This window comes from Pseudophryne corroboree, chromosome 1 (genome assembly GCF_028390025.1).
Source record: "Pseudophryne corroboree isolate aPseCor3 chromosome 1, aPseCor3.hap2, whole genome shotgun sequence".
Lineage (NCBI taxonomy): Eukaryota > Metazoa > Chordata > Amphibia > Anura > Myobatrachidae > Pseudophryne > Pseudophryne corroboree.
In genome coordinates, this window is record NC_086444.1 from 12,258,509 (window position 1) to 12,272,844 (window position 14,336).

Below are 14,336 nucleotides of genomic sequence, written 5' to 3' on the forward strand. Positions count from 1 at the left end.
GTGGTACTGGGCTGGTAGGAAGAGAACCAGTCAGTAATGGTACAGTACTGTGCTGGTGGGAAGAGAAGCAGTCAGTAACAGTGCAGTACTGGGCTGGTGGGAAGAGAAGCAGTCAGTAACAGTGCAGTACTGGGCTGGTGGGAAGAGAAGCAGTCAGTAACAGTGCAGTACTGGGCTGGTGGGAAGAGAAGCAGTCAGTAATGGTACGGTACTCTGCAGGTGGGAAGAGAAGCAGTCAGTAACAGTACGTTACTGTGCTGGTGGGTAAGAGAAGCAGTCAGTAACAGTGCAGTACTGTGCTGGTGGGAAGAGAAGCAGTCAGTAACAGTACGTTACTGTGCTGGTGGGAAGAGAAGCAGTCTGTAACAGTGCAGTACTGTGCTGGTGGGAAGAGAAGCAGTCAGTAACGGTACAGTACTGTGCTGGTGGGAAGAGAAGCAGTCAGTAACGGTACAGTACTGTGCTGGTGGGAAGAGAAGCAGTCAGTAACAGTGCAGTACTGTGCTGGTGGGAAGAGAAGCAGTCAGTAACGGTACAGTACTGTGCTGGTGGGAAGAGAAGCAGTCAGTAACGGTACAGTACTGTGCAGGTGGGAAGAGAAGCAGTCAGTAACAGTACGTTACTGTGCTGGTGGGTAAGAGAAGCAGTCTGTAACAGTGCAGTACTGTGCTGGTGGGAAGAGAAGCAGTCAGTAACAGTGCAGTACTGTGCTGGTGGGAAGAGAAGCAGTCAGTAACAGTACGTTACTGTGCTGGTGGGAAGAGAAGCAGTCTGTAACAGTGCAGTACTGTGCTGGTGGGAAGAGAAGCAGTCAGTAACAGTGCAGTACTGTGCTGGTGGGAAGAGAAGCAGTCAGTAACAGTGCAGTACTGTGCTGGTGGGAAGAGAAGCAGTCAGTAACAGTGCAGTACTGTGCTGGTGGGAAGAGAAGCAGTCAGTAACAGTGCAGTACTGGGCTGGTGGGAAGAGAAGCAGTCAGTAATGGTACGGTACTCTGCAGGTGGGAAGAGAAGCAGTCAGTAACAGTGCAGTACTGGGCTGGTGGGAAGAGAAGCAGTCAGTAACAGTGCAGTACTGTGCTGGTGGGAAGAGAAGCAGTCAGTAATGGTACGGTACTCTGCAGGTGGGAAGAGAAGCAGTCAGTAACAGTGCAGTACTGGGCTGGTGGGAAGAGAAGCAGTCAGTAACAGTGCAGTACTGGGCTGGTGGGAAGAGAAGCAGTCAGTAATGGTACGGTACTCTGCAGGTGGGAAGAGAAGCAGTCAGTAACAGTACGTTACTGTGCTGGTGGGTAAGAGAAGCAGTCAGTAACAGTGCAGTACTGTGCTGGTGGGAAGAGAAGCAGTCAGTAACAGTACGTTACTGTGCTGGTGGGAAGAGAAGCATTTGGTAACAGTGCAGTACTGTGCTGGTGGGAAGAGAAGCAGTCAGTAACAGTGCAGTACTGGGCTGGTGGGAAGAGAAGCAGTCAGTAACAGTGCAGTACTGTGCTGGTGGGAAGAGAAGCAGTCAGTAACAGTGCAGTACTGTGCTGGTGGGAAGAGAAGCAGTCAGTAACAGTGCAGTACTGTGCTGGTGGGAAGAGAAGCAGTCAGTAACAGTGCAGTACTGTGCTGGTGGGAAGAGAAGCAGTCAGTAACAGTGCAGTACTGTGCTGGTGGGAAGAGAAGCAGTCAGTAACAGTGCAGTACTGTGCTGGTGGGAAGAGAAGCAGTCAGTAACAGTGCAGTACTGTGCTGGTGGGAAGAGAAGCAGTCAGTAACAGTGCAGTACTGTGCTGGTGGGAAGAGAAGCAGTCAGTAACAGTGCAGTACTGTGCTGGTGGGAAGAGAAGCAGGCAGTGATATGGATAAGTGAATACAAAATGGAAGCTGGATGTCAGTTTGTCTATTGCTTAAAAGAAACTGTTGCTTTAAATGTGATTTAATATGTGTGCAGAAACTTTGATTTTCAGTATAAACAAGAAGTGAAGGCCAGCTGCGCAGTATATCACAAGACTGCGGTTAGCTAGTGTTTTGCAAAATAAGGAATTGTGTTTTGCAGAATAAAGAGAATTTAAATTAGGTGAAAGGTCAAATGTATTTTGATATTAAACAGTCATAATCACAAGATGTTGAGCCAATTAATTGGAAATCCCCCAGAAGGGGAGTATATGAATTAATAATATATTCTGATAAATGAATTGTGATTGGTTTATGTATATGATTGGTCTGCAAATTTGATTGGATCATGTAACGCTGTAATGACAAGTATATAAGATGAAATCAATGTGTCAATGTTCAGTTCATGATATTCTTTTATCGTGAGCCCTGTGAATTTCACAATGCAATAAATCTACCAAAGAGACTTCATTGATCTTCAATTATTTGAAACGGCTATATCAGGCAGTAACAGTGCAGTACTGTGCTGGTGGGAAGAGAAGCAGTCAGTAACAGTGTGGTACTGGGCTGGTAGGAAGAGAACCAGTCAGTAATGGTACAGTACTGTGCTGGTGGGAAGAGAAGCAGTCAGTAACAGTGCAGTACTGGGCTGGTGGGAAGAGAAGCAGTCAGTAACAGTGCAGTACTGGGCTGGTGGGAAGAGAAGCAGTCAGTAACAGTGCAGTACTGGGCTGGTGGGAAGAGAAGCAGTCAGTAACAGTGCAGTACTGGGCTGGTGGGAAGAGAAGCAGTCAGTAACAGTGCAGTACTGGGCTGGTGGGAAGAGAAGCAGTCAGTAATGGTACGGTACTCTGCAGGTGGGAAGAGAAGCAGTCAGTAACAGTACGTTACTGTGCTGGTGGGTAAGAGAAGCAGTCTGTAACAGTGCAGTACTGTGCTGGTGGGAAGAGAAGCAGTCAGTAACAGTGCAGTACTGTGCTGGTGGGAAGAGAAGCAGTCTGTAACGGTACAGTACTGTGCTGGTGGGAAGAGAAGCAGTCTGTAACGGTACAGTACTGTGCTGGTGGGAAGAGAAGCAGTCTGTAACGGTACAGTTCTGTGCTGGTGGGAAGATAAGCAGTCAGTAACGGTGCAGTACTGTGCTGGTGGGAAGAGAAGCAATCTGTAACGGTACAGTACTGTGCTGGTGGGAAGAGAAGCAATCTGTAACGGTACAGTACTGTGCTGGTGGGAAGAGAAGCAGTCTGTAACGGTACAGTACTGTGCTGGTGGGAAGAGAAGCAGGCAGTAACGGTACAGTACTGTGCTGGTGGGAAGAAAAGCAGTCTGTAACGGTACAGTACTGTGCTGGTGGGAAGAGAAGCAGTCTGTATAAGTACGGTACTGTGCTAATAGGAAGAGAAGCAGTCAGTAACGGTACGGTACCCTGCTGGTAAGAGGAGAAGCATTCGGTAACTGTACCTTTGATGTGCTCGCTGTCCAGCAGTGGCTGCAGAGTGTGTAGTTCTTCCAGTAGCGAGGCTTGGGTCAGGATATACCGCTCTTCTAAGATGAGAGATGGACACAGAAAACATCATTCACACAAATTGTTTTGTGCAACAAATCACCCATTTCCCTGGTCTGAAAATGACCCCAATAAAATACTACTTTTGAGGGACTGGAGATTTGTCTGGAAACGGTCCTAAGATCACGCCCAGCATTAAACAAAACAACTTTCTCCTAATACAGTATTCTTTACACTAATGTACGGCTCATATAGAGATGACAGGGAGTAGATCCAGGAACGCCTTTATTACACGTCCTATTTCCCATTTGAATATTTTTATGAGATGGGTATTTAGACAATACTCACATAAATGTGCCCACCTGCAGGGGTATGAGAAATACTGTATGACTAGATGGCAGCCGTGTGGGGTAGACTAACGCCCATGTCAGTACTGCTGTTAGTAATGTTCATTCTAGCACCCTGCACCTTTCAAAACCTGTGTACTTCCTCTTTCCTGCCTGGGGTGCCGCTCTCTGCTCTGGTGCTTCTAGCATACTCTCTGGTCTGTATCTCAGTGATACAGACCAGACTCTGCTAGCAGCACCACAGCAGAGAGTGACACCCCGGGCAGAAAAGAGGTACTGCATTGGTTTTGAGAGGTGCAGGGTGTAGAATGAACATTACTATTCGTGTCTATAGATAAATCTGCGCTGGTCTCCATGTGTGCCCGGAAGCAGGGCTATAGAAGACCCGGCACCTGACAATGACTGTTCTACTATGTAACTGCGTTCTCTATAGCGGCCATTCACTCACAGCAGCACGTGTAACGCCCGTCACTTCCATCAGCCACGAAACAAAACTCACCTGCCAAAATGATTTCCAGTTTTATGGAGTCAGGAACAGCAATTCTGTCGATGTATTGTGGGTCAAGATATTTTATCAGGTCCTCAACTGTAATAGGAGAGAAAGAGACAGATCAGCACCTATCACAGTTACAGACGAGAGGCACAACTATGACAGGAGAGACAGAGACCGCTGTGGGAGCAGAGATCAGCACCTATCACAGTTACAGACGAGAGGTACAACTATGACAGGAGAGACAGAGACCACTGTGTGAGCAGAGACCAGCACCTATCACAGTTATAGACGAGAGGTACAACTATGACAGGAGAGACAGAGACCGCTGTGTGAGCAGAGATCAGCACCTATCACAGTTATAGACGAGAGGTACAACTATGACAGGAGAGACAGAGACCGCTGTGTGAGCAGAGATCAGCACCTATTACAGTTATAGACGAGAGGTACAACTATGACAGGAGAGACAGAGACAGAGACCGCTGTGTGAGCAGAGATCAGCACCTATCACAGTTATAGACGAGAGGTACAACTATGACAGGAGAGACAGAGACAGAGACCGCTGTGTGAGCATAGATCAGCACCTATCACAGTTACAGACGAGAGGCACAACTATGACAGGAGAGACAGAGACCGCTGTGTGAGCAGAGATCAGCACCTATCACAGTTATAGACGAGAGGTACAACTATGACAGGAGAGACAGAGACCGCTGTGTGAGCAGAGACCAGCACCTATCACAGTAATAGACGAGAGGTACAACTATGACAGGAGAGACAGAGACCGCTGTGTGAGCAGAGACCAGCACCTATCACAGTAATAGACGAGAGGTACAACTATGACAGGAGAGACAGAGACCGCTGTGTGAGCAGAGACCAGCGCCTATCAGTTATAGACGAGAGGTACAACTATGACAGGAGAGACCAAGACCGCAGTGTGAGCAGAGACCAGCACCTATCACAGTTATAGACGAGAGGTACAACTATGACAGGAGAGACAGAGACCGCTGTGTGAGCAGAGATCAGCGCCTATCACAGTTATAGACGAGAGGTACAACTATGACAGGAGAGACAGAGACCGCTGTGTGAGCAGAGATCAGCGCCTATCACAGTTATAGACGAGAGGTACAACTATGACAGGAGAGACAGAGACAGAGACCGCTGTGTGAGCAGAGATCAGCACCTATCACAGTTATAGACGAGAGGTACAACTATGACAGGAGAGACAAAGACAGAGACCAGCACCTATCACAGTTATAGACGAGAGGTACAACTATGACAGGAGAGACAGAGACCGCTGTGTGAGCAGAGACCAGCACCTATCACAGTTATAGACGAGAGGTACAACTATGACAGGAGAGATAGAGACCGCTGTGTGAGCAGAGATCAGCGCCTATCACAGTTATAGACGAGAGGTACAACTATGACAGGAGAGACAGAGACCGCTGTGTGAGCAGAGATCAGACCTATCACAGTAATAGACGAGAGGTACAACTATGACAGGAGAGACAGAGACCGCTGTGTGAGCAGAGATCAGCACCTATCACAGTTACAGACGAGAGGCACAACTATGACAGGAGAGACAGAGACAGAGACCGCTGTGTGAGCAGAGATCAGCACCTATCAGTTATAGACGAGAGGTACAACTATGACAGGAGAGACAGAGACCGCTGTGTGAGCAGAGATCAGCACCTATCACAGTTATAGACGAGAGGTACAACTATGACAGGAGAGACAGAGACCGCTGTGTGAGCAGAGATCAGCACCTATTACAGTTATAGACGAGAGGTACAACTATGACAGGAGAGACAGAGACCGCTGTGTGAGCAGAGATCAGCACCTATCACAGTTATAGACGAGAGGTACAACTATGACAGGAGAGACAGAGACAGAGACCGCTGTGTGAGCAGCGCCTATCACAGTTATAGACGAGAGGTACAACTATGACAGGAGAGACAGAGACCAGCACCTATCACAGTTATAGATGAGAGGTACAACTATGACAGGAGAGACAGAGACCGCTGTGTGAGCAGAGATCAGCACCTATCACAGTTATAGACGAGAGGTACAACTATGACAGGAGAGACAGAGACCGCAGTGTGAGCAGAGACCAGCACCTATCACAGTTATAGACGAGAGGTACAACTATGACAGGAGAGACAGAGACCGCTGTGTGAGCAGAGACCAGCACCTATCACAGTTATAGACGAGAGGTACAACTATGACAGGAGAGACAGAGACAGCTGTGTGAGCAGAGATCAGACCTATCACAGTTATAGACGAGAGGTACAACTATGACAGGAGAGACAGAGACCGCTGTGTGAGCAGAGATCAGACCTATCACAGTTATAGACGAGAGGTACAACTATGACAGGAGAGACAGAGACCGCTGTGTGAGCAGAGATCAGACCTATCACAGTTATAGACGAGAGGTACAACTATGACAGGAGAGACAGAGACAGAGACCGCTGTGTGAGCAGAGATCAGCACCTATTACAGTTATAGACGAGAGGTACAACTATGACAGGAGAGACAGAGACCGCTGTGTGAGCAGAGATCAGCACCTATCACAGTTATAGACGAGAGGTACAACTATGACAGGAGAGACAGAGACCGCTGTGTGAGCAGAGACCAGCACCTATCACAGTTATAGACGAGAGGTACAACTATGACAGGAGAGACAGAGACCGCTGTGTGAGCAGAGATCAGCACCTATCACAGTTACAGACGAGAGGTACAACTATGACAGGAGAGATAGAGACAGAGACCGCTGTGTGAGCAGAGATCAGCGCCTATCACAGTTATAGACGAGAGGTACAACTATGACAGGAGAGACAGAGACAGAGACCGCTGTGTGAGCAGAGACCAGCACCTATCACAGTTATAGATGAGAGGTACAACTATGACAGGAGAGACAGAGACCGCTGTGTGAGCAGAGATCAGCACCTATCACAGTTATAGACGAGAGGTACAACTATGACAGGAGAGACAGAGACAGAGACCGCTGTGTGAGCAGAGACCAGCACCTATCACAGTTATAGACGAGAGGTACAACTATGACAGGAGAGACAGAGACCGCTGTGTGAGCAGAGATCAGACCGATCACAGTTATAGACGAGAGGTACAACTATGACAGGAGAGACAGAGACCGCTGTGTGAGCAGAGATCAGCACCTATCACAGTTATAGACGAGAGGTACAACTATGACAGGAAAGATAGAGACCGCAGTGTGAGCAGAGATCAGCGCCTATCACAGTTATAGACGAGAGGTACAACTATGACAGGAGAGACAGAGACCGCTGTGTGAGCAGAGATCAGCACCTATCACAGTTATAGACGAGAGGTACAACTATGACAGGAGAGACAGAGACCGCTGTGTGAGCAGAGATCAGCACCTATCACAGTTATAGACGAGAGGTACAACTATGACAGGAGAGACAGAGACCGCTGTGTGAGCAGAGATCAGCACCTATCACAGTTATAGACGAGAGGTACAACTATGACAGGAGAGACCAAAACCGCAGTGTGAGCAGAGACCAGCACCTATCACAGTTATAGACGAGAGGTACAACTATGACAGGAGAGACCAAGACCGCAGTGTGAGCAGAGACCAGCACCTATCACAGTTATAGACGAGAGGTACAACTATGACAGGAGAGACCAAAACCGCAGTGTGAGCAGAGACCAGCACCTATCACAGTTATAGACGAGAGGTACAACTATGACAGGAGAGACCAAGACCGCAGTGTGAGCAGAGACCAGCACCTATCACAGTTATAGACGAGAGGTACAACTATGACAGGAGAGACAGAGACCGCTGTGTGAGCAGAGATCAGCGCCTATCACAGTTATAGACGAGAGGTACAACTATGACAGGAGAGACCAAAACCGCAGTGTGAGCAGAGACCAGCACCTATCACAGTTATAGACGAGAGGTACAACTATGACAGGAGAGACCAAGACCGCAGTGTGAGCAGAGACCAGCACCTATCACAGTTATAGACGAGAGGTACAACTATGACAGGAGAGACAGAGACCGCTGTGTGAGCAGAGATCAGCACCTATCACAGTTATAGACGAGAGGTACAACTATGACAGGAGAGACAGAGACCGCTGTGTGAGCAGAGATCAGCGCCTATCACAGTTATAGACGAGAGGTACAACTATGACAGGAGAGACAGAGACCGCTGTGTGAGCAGAGATCAGCACCTATCACAGTTATAGACGAGAGGTACAACTATGACAGGAGAGACAGAGACCGCTGTGTGAGCAGAGATCAGCACCTATCAGTTATAGACGAGAGGTACAACTATGACAGGAGAGACAGAGACAGAGACCGCTGTGTGAGCAGAGATCAGCGCCTATCACAGTTATAGACGAGAGGTACAACTATGACAGGAGAGACAGAGACCAGCACCTATCACAGTTATAGATGAGAGGTACAACTATGACAGGAGAGACAGAGACCGCTGTGTGAGCAGAGATCAGCACCTATCACAGTTATAGACGAGAGGTACAACTATGACAGGAGAGACAAAGACAGAGACCAGCACCTATCACAGTTATAGACGAGAGGTACAACTATGACAGGAGAGACAGAGACCGCAGTGTGAGCAAAGACCAGCACCTATCACAGTTATAGACGAGAGGTACAACTATGACAGGAGAGACAGAGACCGCTGTGTGAGCAGAGACCAGCACCTATCACAGTTATAGACGAGAGGTACAACTATGACAGGAGAGACAGAGACAGAGACCAGCACCTATCACAGTTATAGATGAGAGGTACAACTATGACAGGAGAGACAGAGACCGCTGTGTGAGCAGAGATCAGCACCTATCACAGTTATAGACGAGAGGTACAACTATGACAGGAGAGACAGAGACAGAGACCAGCACCTATCACAGTTATAGATGAGAGGTACAACTATGACAGGAGAGACAGAGACCGCTGTGTGAGCAGAGACCAGCACCTATCACAGTTATAGATGAGAGGTACAACTATGACAGGAGAGACAGAGACCGCTGTGTGAGCAGAGATCAGCACCTATCACAGTTACAGACGAGAGGCACAACTATGACAGGAGAGACAGAGACCGCTGTGTGAGCAGAGATCAGCACCTATCAGTTATAGACGAGAGGTACAACTATGACAGGAGAGACAGAGACCGCTGTGTGAGCAGAGATCAGCACCTATCAGTTATAGACGAGAGGTACAACTATGACAGGAGAGACAGAGACCGCTGTGTGAGCAGAGATCAGCACCTATCAGTTATAGACGAGAGGTACAACTATGACAGGAGAGACAGAGACCGCTGTGTGAGCAGAGATCAGCACCTATCAGTTATAGACGAGAGGTACAACTATGACAGGAGAGACAGAGACCGCTGTGTGAGCAGAGATCAGCACCTATCACAGTTATAGACGAGAGGTACAACTATGACAGGAGAGACAGAGACCGCTGTGTGAGCAGAGATCAGCACCTATCACAGTTATAGACGAGAGGTACAACTATGACAGGAGAGACAGAGACAGCTGTGTGAGCAGAGATCAGCGCCTATCACAGTTATAGACGAGAGGTACAACTATGACAGGAGAGACAGAGACCGCTGTGTGAGCAGAGACCAGCACCTATCACAGTTATAGACGAGAGGTACAACTATGACAGGAGAGACAGAGACAGAGACCAGCACCTATCACAGTTATAGACGAGAGGTACAACTATGACAGGAGAGACAGAGACCGCTGTGTGAGCAGAGATCAGCACCTATCACAGTTATAGACGAGAGGTACAACTATGACAGGAGAGACAGAGACAGCTGTGTGAGCAGAGATCAGCGCCTATCAGTTATAGACGAGAGGTACAACTATGACAGGAGAGACCAAGACCGCAGTGTGAGCAGAGACCAGCACCTATCACAGTTATAGACGAGAGGTACAACTATGACAGGAGAGACAGAGACCGCTGTGTGAGCAGAGATCAGACCTATCACAGTTATAGACGAGAGGTACAACTATGACAGGAGAGACAGAGACAGCTGTGTGAGCAGAGATCAGCGCCTATCACAGTTATAGACGAGAGGTACAACTATGACAGGAGAGACAGAGACCGCTGTGTGAGCAGCGCCTATCACAGTTATAGACGAGAGGTACAACTATGACAGGAGAGACAGAGACAGAGACCAGCACCTATCACAGTTATAGATGAGAGGTACAACTATGACAGGAGAGACAGAGACCGCTGTGTGAGCAGAGATCAGCACCTATCACAGTTATAGACGAGAGGTATAACTATGACAGGAGAGACAGAGACCGCAGTGTGAGCAGAGACCAGCACCTATCACAGTTATAGACGAGAGGTACAACTATGACAGGAGAGACAGAGACCGCTGTGTGAGCAGAGACCAGCACCTATCACAATTATAGACGAGAGGTACAACTATGACAGGAGAGATAGAGACCGCTGTGTGAGCAGAGATCAGCGCCTATCACAGTTATAGACGAGAGGTACAACTATGACAGGAGAGACAGAGACCGCAGTGTGAGCAAAGACCAGCACCTATCACAGTTATAGACGAGAGGTACAACTATGACAGGAGAGACAGAGACCGCTGTGTGAGCAGAGACCAGCACCTATCACAGTTATAGACGAGAGGTACAACTATGACAGGAGAGACAGAGACAGAGACCAGCACCTATCACAGTTATAGATGAGAGGTACAACTATGACAGGAGAGACAGAGACCGCTGTGTGAGCAGAGATCAGCACCTATCACAGTTATAGACGAGAGGTACAACTATGACAGGAGAGACAGAGACCGCTGTGTGAGCAGAGATCAGCACCTATTACAGTTATAGACGAGAGGTACAACTATGACAGGAGAGACAGAGACCGCTGTGTGAGCAGAGATCAGCGCCTATCACAGTTATAGACGAGAGGTACAACTATGACAGGAGAGACAGAGACCGCTGTGTGAGCAGAGATCAGCGCCTATCACAGTTATAGACGAGAGGTACAACTATGACAGGAGAGACAGAGACCGCTGTGTGAGCAGAGATCAGCACCTATCAGTTATAGACGAGAGGTACAACTATGACAGGAGAGACAGAGACAGAGACCAGCACCTATCACAGTTATAGATGAGAGGTACAACTATGACAGGAGAGACAGAGACCGCTGTGTGAGCAGAGATCAGCACCTATCACAGTTATAGACGAGAGGTACAACTATGACAGGAGAGACAGAGACAGAGACCAGCACCTATCACAGTTATAGATGAGAGGTACAACTATGACAGGAGAGACAGAGACCGCTGTGTGAGCAGAGATCAGCACCTATCACAGTTATAGACGAGAGGTACAACTATGACAGGAGAGACAAAGACAGAGACCAGCACCTATCACAGTTATAGACGAGAGGTACAACTATGACAGGAGAGACAGAGACCGCAGTGTGAGCAAAGACCAGCACCTATCACAGTTATAGACGAGAGGTACAACTATGACAGGAGAGACAGAGACCGCTGTGTGAGCAGAGACCAGCACCTATCACAGTTATAGACGAGAGGTACAACTATGACAGGAGAGACAGAGACAGAGACCAGCACCTATCACAGTTATAGATGAGAGGTACAACTATGACAGGAGAGACAGAGACCGCTGTGTGAGCAGAGATCAGCACCTATCACAGTTATAGACGAGAGGTACAACTATGACAGGAGAGACAGAGACCGCAGTGTGAGCAGAGATCAGACCTATCACAGTAATAGACGAGAGGTACAACTATGACAGGAGAGACAGAGACCGCTGTGTGAGCAGAGATCAGCACCTATCACAGTTACAGACGAGAGGTACAACTATGACAGGAGAGACCAAGACCGCAGTGTGAGCAGAGACCAGCACCTATCACAGTTATAGACGAGAGGTACAACTATGACAGGAGAGACAGAGACCGCTGTGTGAGCAGAGACCAGCACCTATCACAGTTATAGACGAGAGGTACAACTATGACAGGAGAGACAGAGACCGCTGTGTGAGCAGAGATCAGCACCTATTACAGTTATAGACGAGAGGTACAACTATGACAGGAGAGACAGAGACCGCTGTGTGAGCAGAGATCAGCACCTATCACAGTTATAGACGAGAGGTACAACTATGACAGGAGAGACAGAGACAGAGACCGCTGTGTGAGCAGTGATCAGCGCCTATCACAGTTATAGACGAGAGGTACAACTATGACAGGAGAGACAGAGACCGCTGTGTGAGCAGAGATCAGCACCTATCACAGTTATAGACAAGAGGTACAACTATGACAGGAGAGACAGAGACAGAGACCGCTGTGTGAGCAGAGACCAGCACCTATCACAGTTATAGACGAGAGGTACAACTATGACAGGAGAGACAGAGACCGCTGTGTGAGCAGAGATCAGCACCTATCACAGTTATAGATGAGAGGTACAACTATGACAGGAGAGACAGAGACCGCTGTGTGAGCAGAGATCAGCGCCTATCAGTTATAGACGAGAGGTACAACTATGACAGGAGAGACCAAGACCGCAGTGTGAGCAGAGACCAGCACCTATCACAGTTATAGACGAGAGGTACAACTATGACAGGAGAGACAGAGACCGCTGTGTGAGCAGAGATCAGCACCTATCACAGTTATAGACGAGAGGTACAACTATGACAGGAGAGACAGAGACCGCTGTGTGAGCAGAGATCAGCACCTATCACAGTTATAGACGAGAGGTACAACTATGACAGGAGAGACAGAGACAGAGACCAGCACCTATCACAGTTATAGATGAGAGGTACAACTATGACAGGAGAGACAGAGACCGCTGTGTGAGCAGAGATCAGACCTATCACAGTAATAGACGAGAGGTACAACTATGACAGGAGAGACAGAGACCGCTGTGTGAGCAGAGATCAGCACCTATCACAGTTACAGACGAGAGGCACAACTATGACAGGAGAGACAGAGACAGAGACCGCTGTGTGAGCAGAGATCAGCACCTATCAGTTATAGACGAGAGGTACAACTATGACAGGAGAGACAGAGACCGCTGTGTGAGCAGAGATCAGCACCTATCAGTTATAGACGAGAGGTACAACTATGACAGGAGAGACAGAGACCGCTGTGTGAGCAGAGATCAGCACCTATCACAGTTATAGACGAGAGGTACAACTATGACAGGAGAGACAGAGACCGCTGTGTGAGCAGAGATCAGCACCTATCACAGTTATAGACGAGAGGTACAACTATGACAGGAGAGACAGAGACAGAGACCAGCACCTATCACAGTTATAGATGAGAGGTACAACTATGACAGGAGAGACAGAGACCGCTGTGTGAGCAGAGATCAGCACCTATCACAGTTATAGACGAGAGGTACAACTATGACAGGAGAGACAGAGACCGCAGTGTGAGCAGAGACCAGCACCTATCACAGTTATAGACGAGAGGTACAACTATGACAGGAGAGATAGAGACCGCTGTGTGAGCAGAGATCAGCGCCTATCACAGTTATAGACGAGAGGTACAACTATGACAGGAGAGACAGAGACCGCTGTGTGAGCAGAGATCAGACCTATCACAGTTATAGACGAGAGGTACAACTATGACAGGAGAGACAGAGACCGCTGTGTGAGCAGAGATCAGCACCTATCACAGTTATAGACGAGAGGTACAACTATGACAGGAGAGACAGAGACCGCTGTGTGAGCAGAGACCAGCACCTATCACAGTTATAGACGAGAGGTACAACTATGACAGGAGAGACAGAGACAGAGACCAGCACCTATCACAGTTATAGACGAGAGGTACAACTATGACAGGAGAGACAGAGACCGCTGTGTGAGCAGAGATCAGCACCTATCACAGTTACAGACGAGAGGTACAACTATGACAGGAGAGATAGAGACAGAGACCGCTGTGTGAGCAGAGATCAGCGCCTATCACAGTTATAGACGAGAGGTACAACTATGACAGGAGAGACAGAGACCGCTGTGTGAGCAGAGATCAGCGCCTATCACAGTTATAGACGAGAGGTACAACTATGACAGGAGAGACAGAGACCGCTGTGTGAGCAGAGATCAGCACCTATCACAGTTATAGA

The 14,336-nt window shown here is 48.3% G+C and overlaps 1 protein-coding gene across 2 annotated transcripts in view; it reads right to left on the reverse strand.

Moving 5' to 3' along the window:
* The window catches only part of DCTN3 (dynactin subunit 3), an 81,559-nt gene that overhangs the window by 15,340 nt on the left and 51,883 nt on the right, over nucleotides 1–14,336 (reverse strand). For both annotated transcript variants that reach the window (XM_063957495.1, XM_063957496.1), the window contains 2 exons: nucleotides 4,231–4,317; nucleotides 3,342–3,425 (listed from right to left, as the gene is read on the reverse strand). In XM_063957495.1, coding sequence (XP_063813565.1) covers nucleotides 3,342–3,425; nucleotides 4,231–4,317 — 171 coding nt within the window. The remainder of the gene's footprint in view (nucleotides 1–3,341; nucleotides 3,426–4,230; nucleotides 4,318–14,336) is intronic.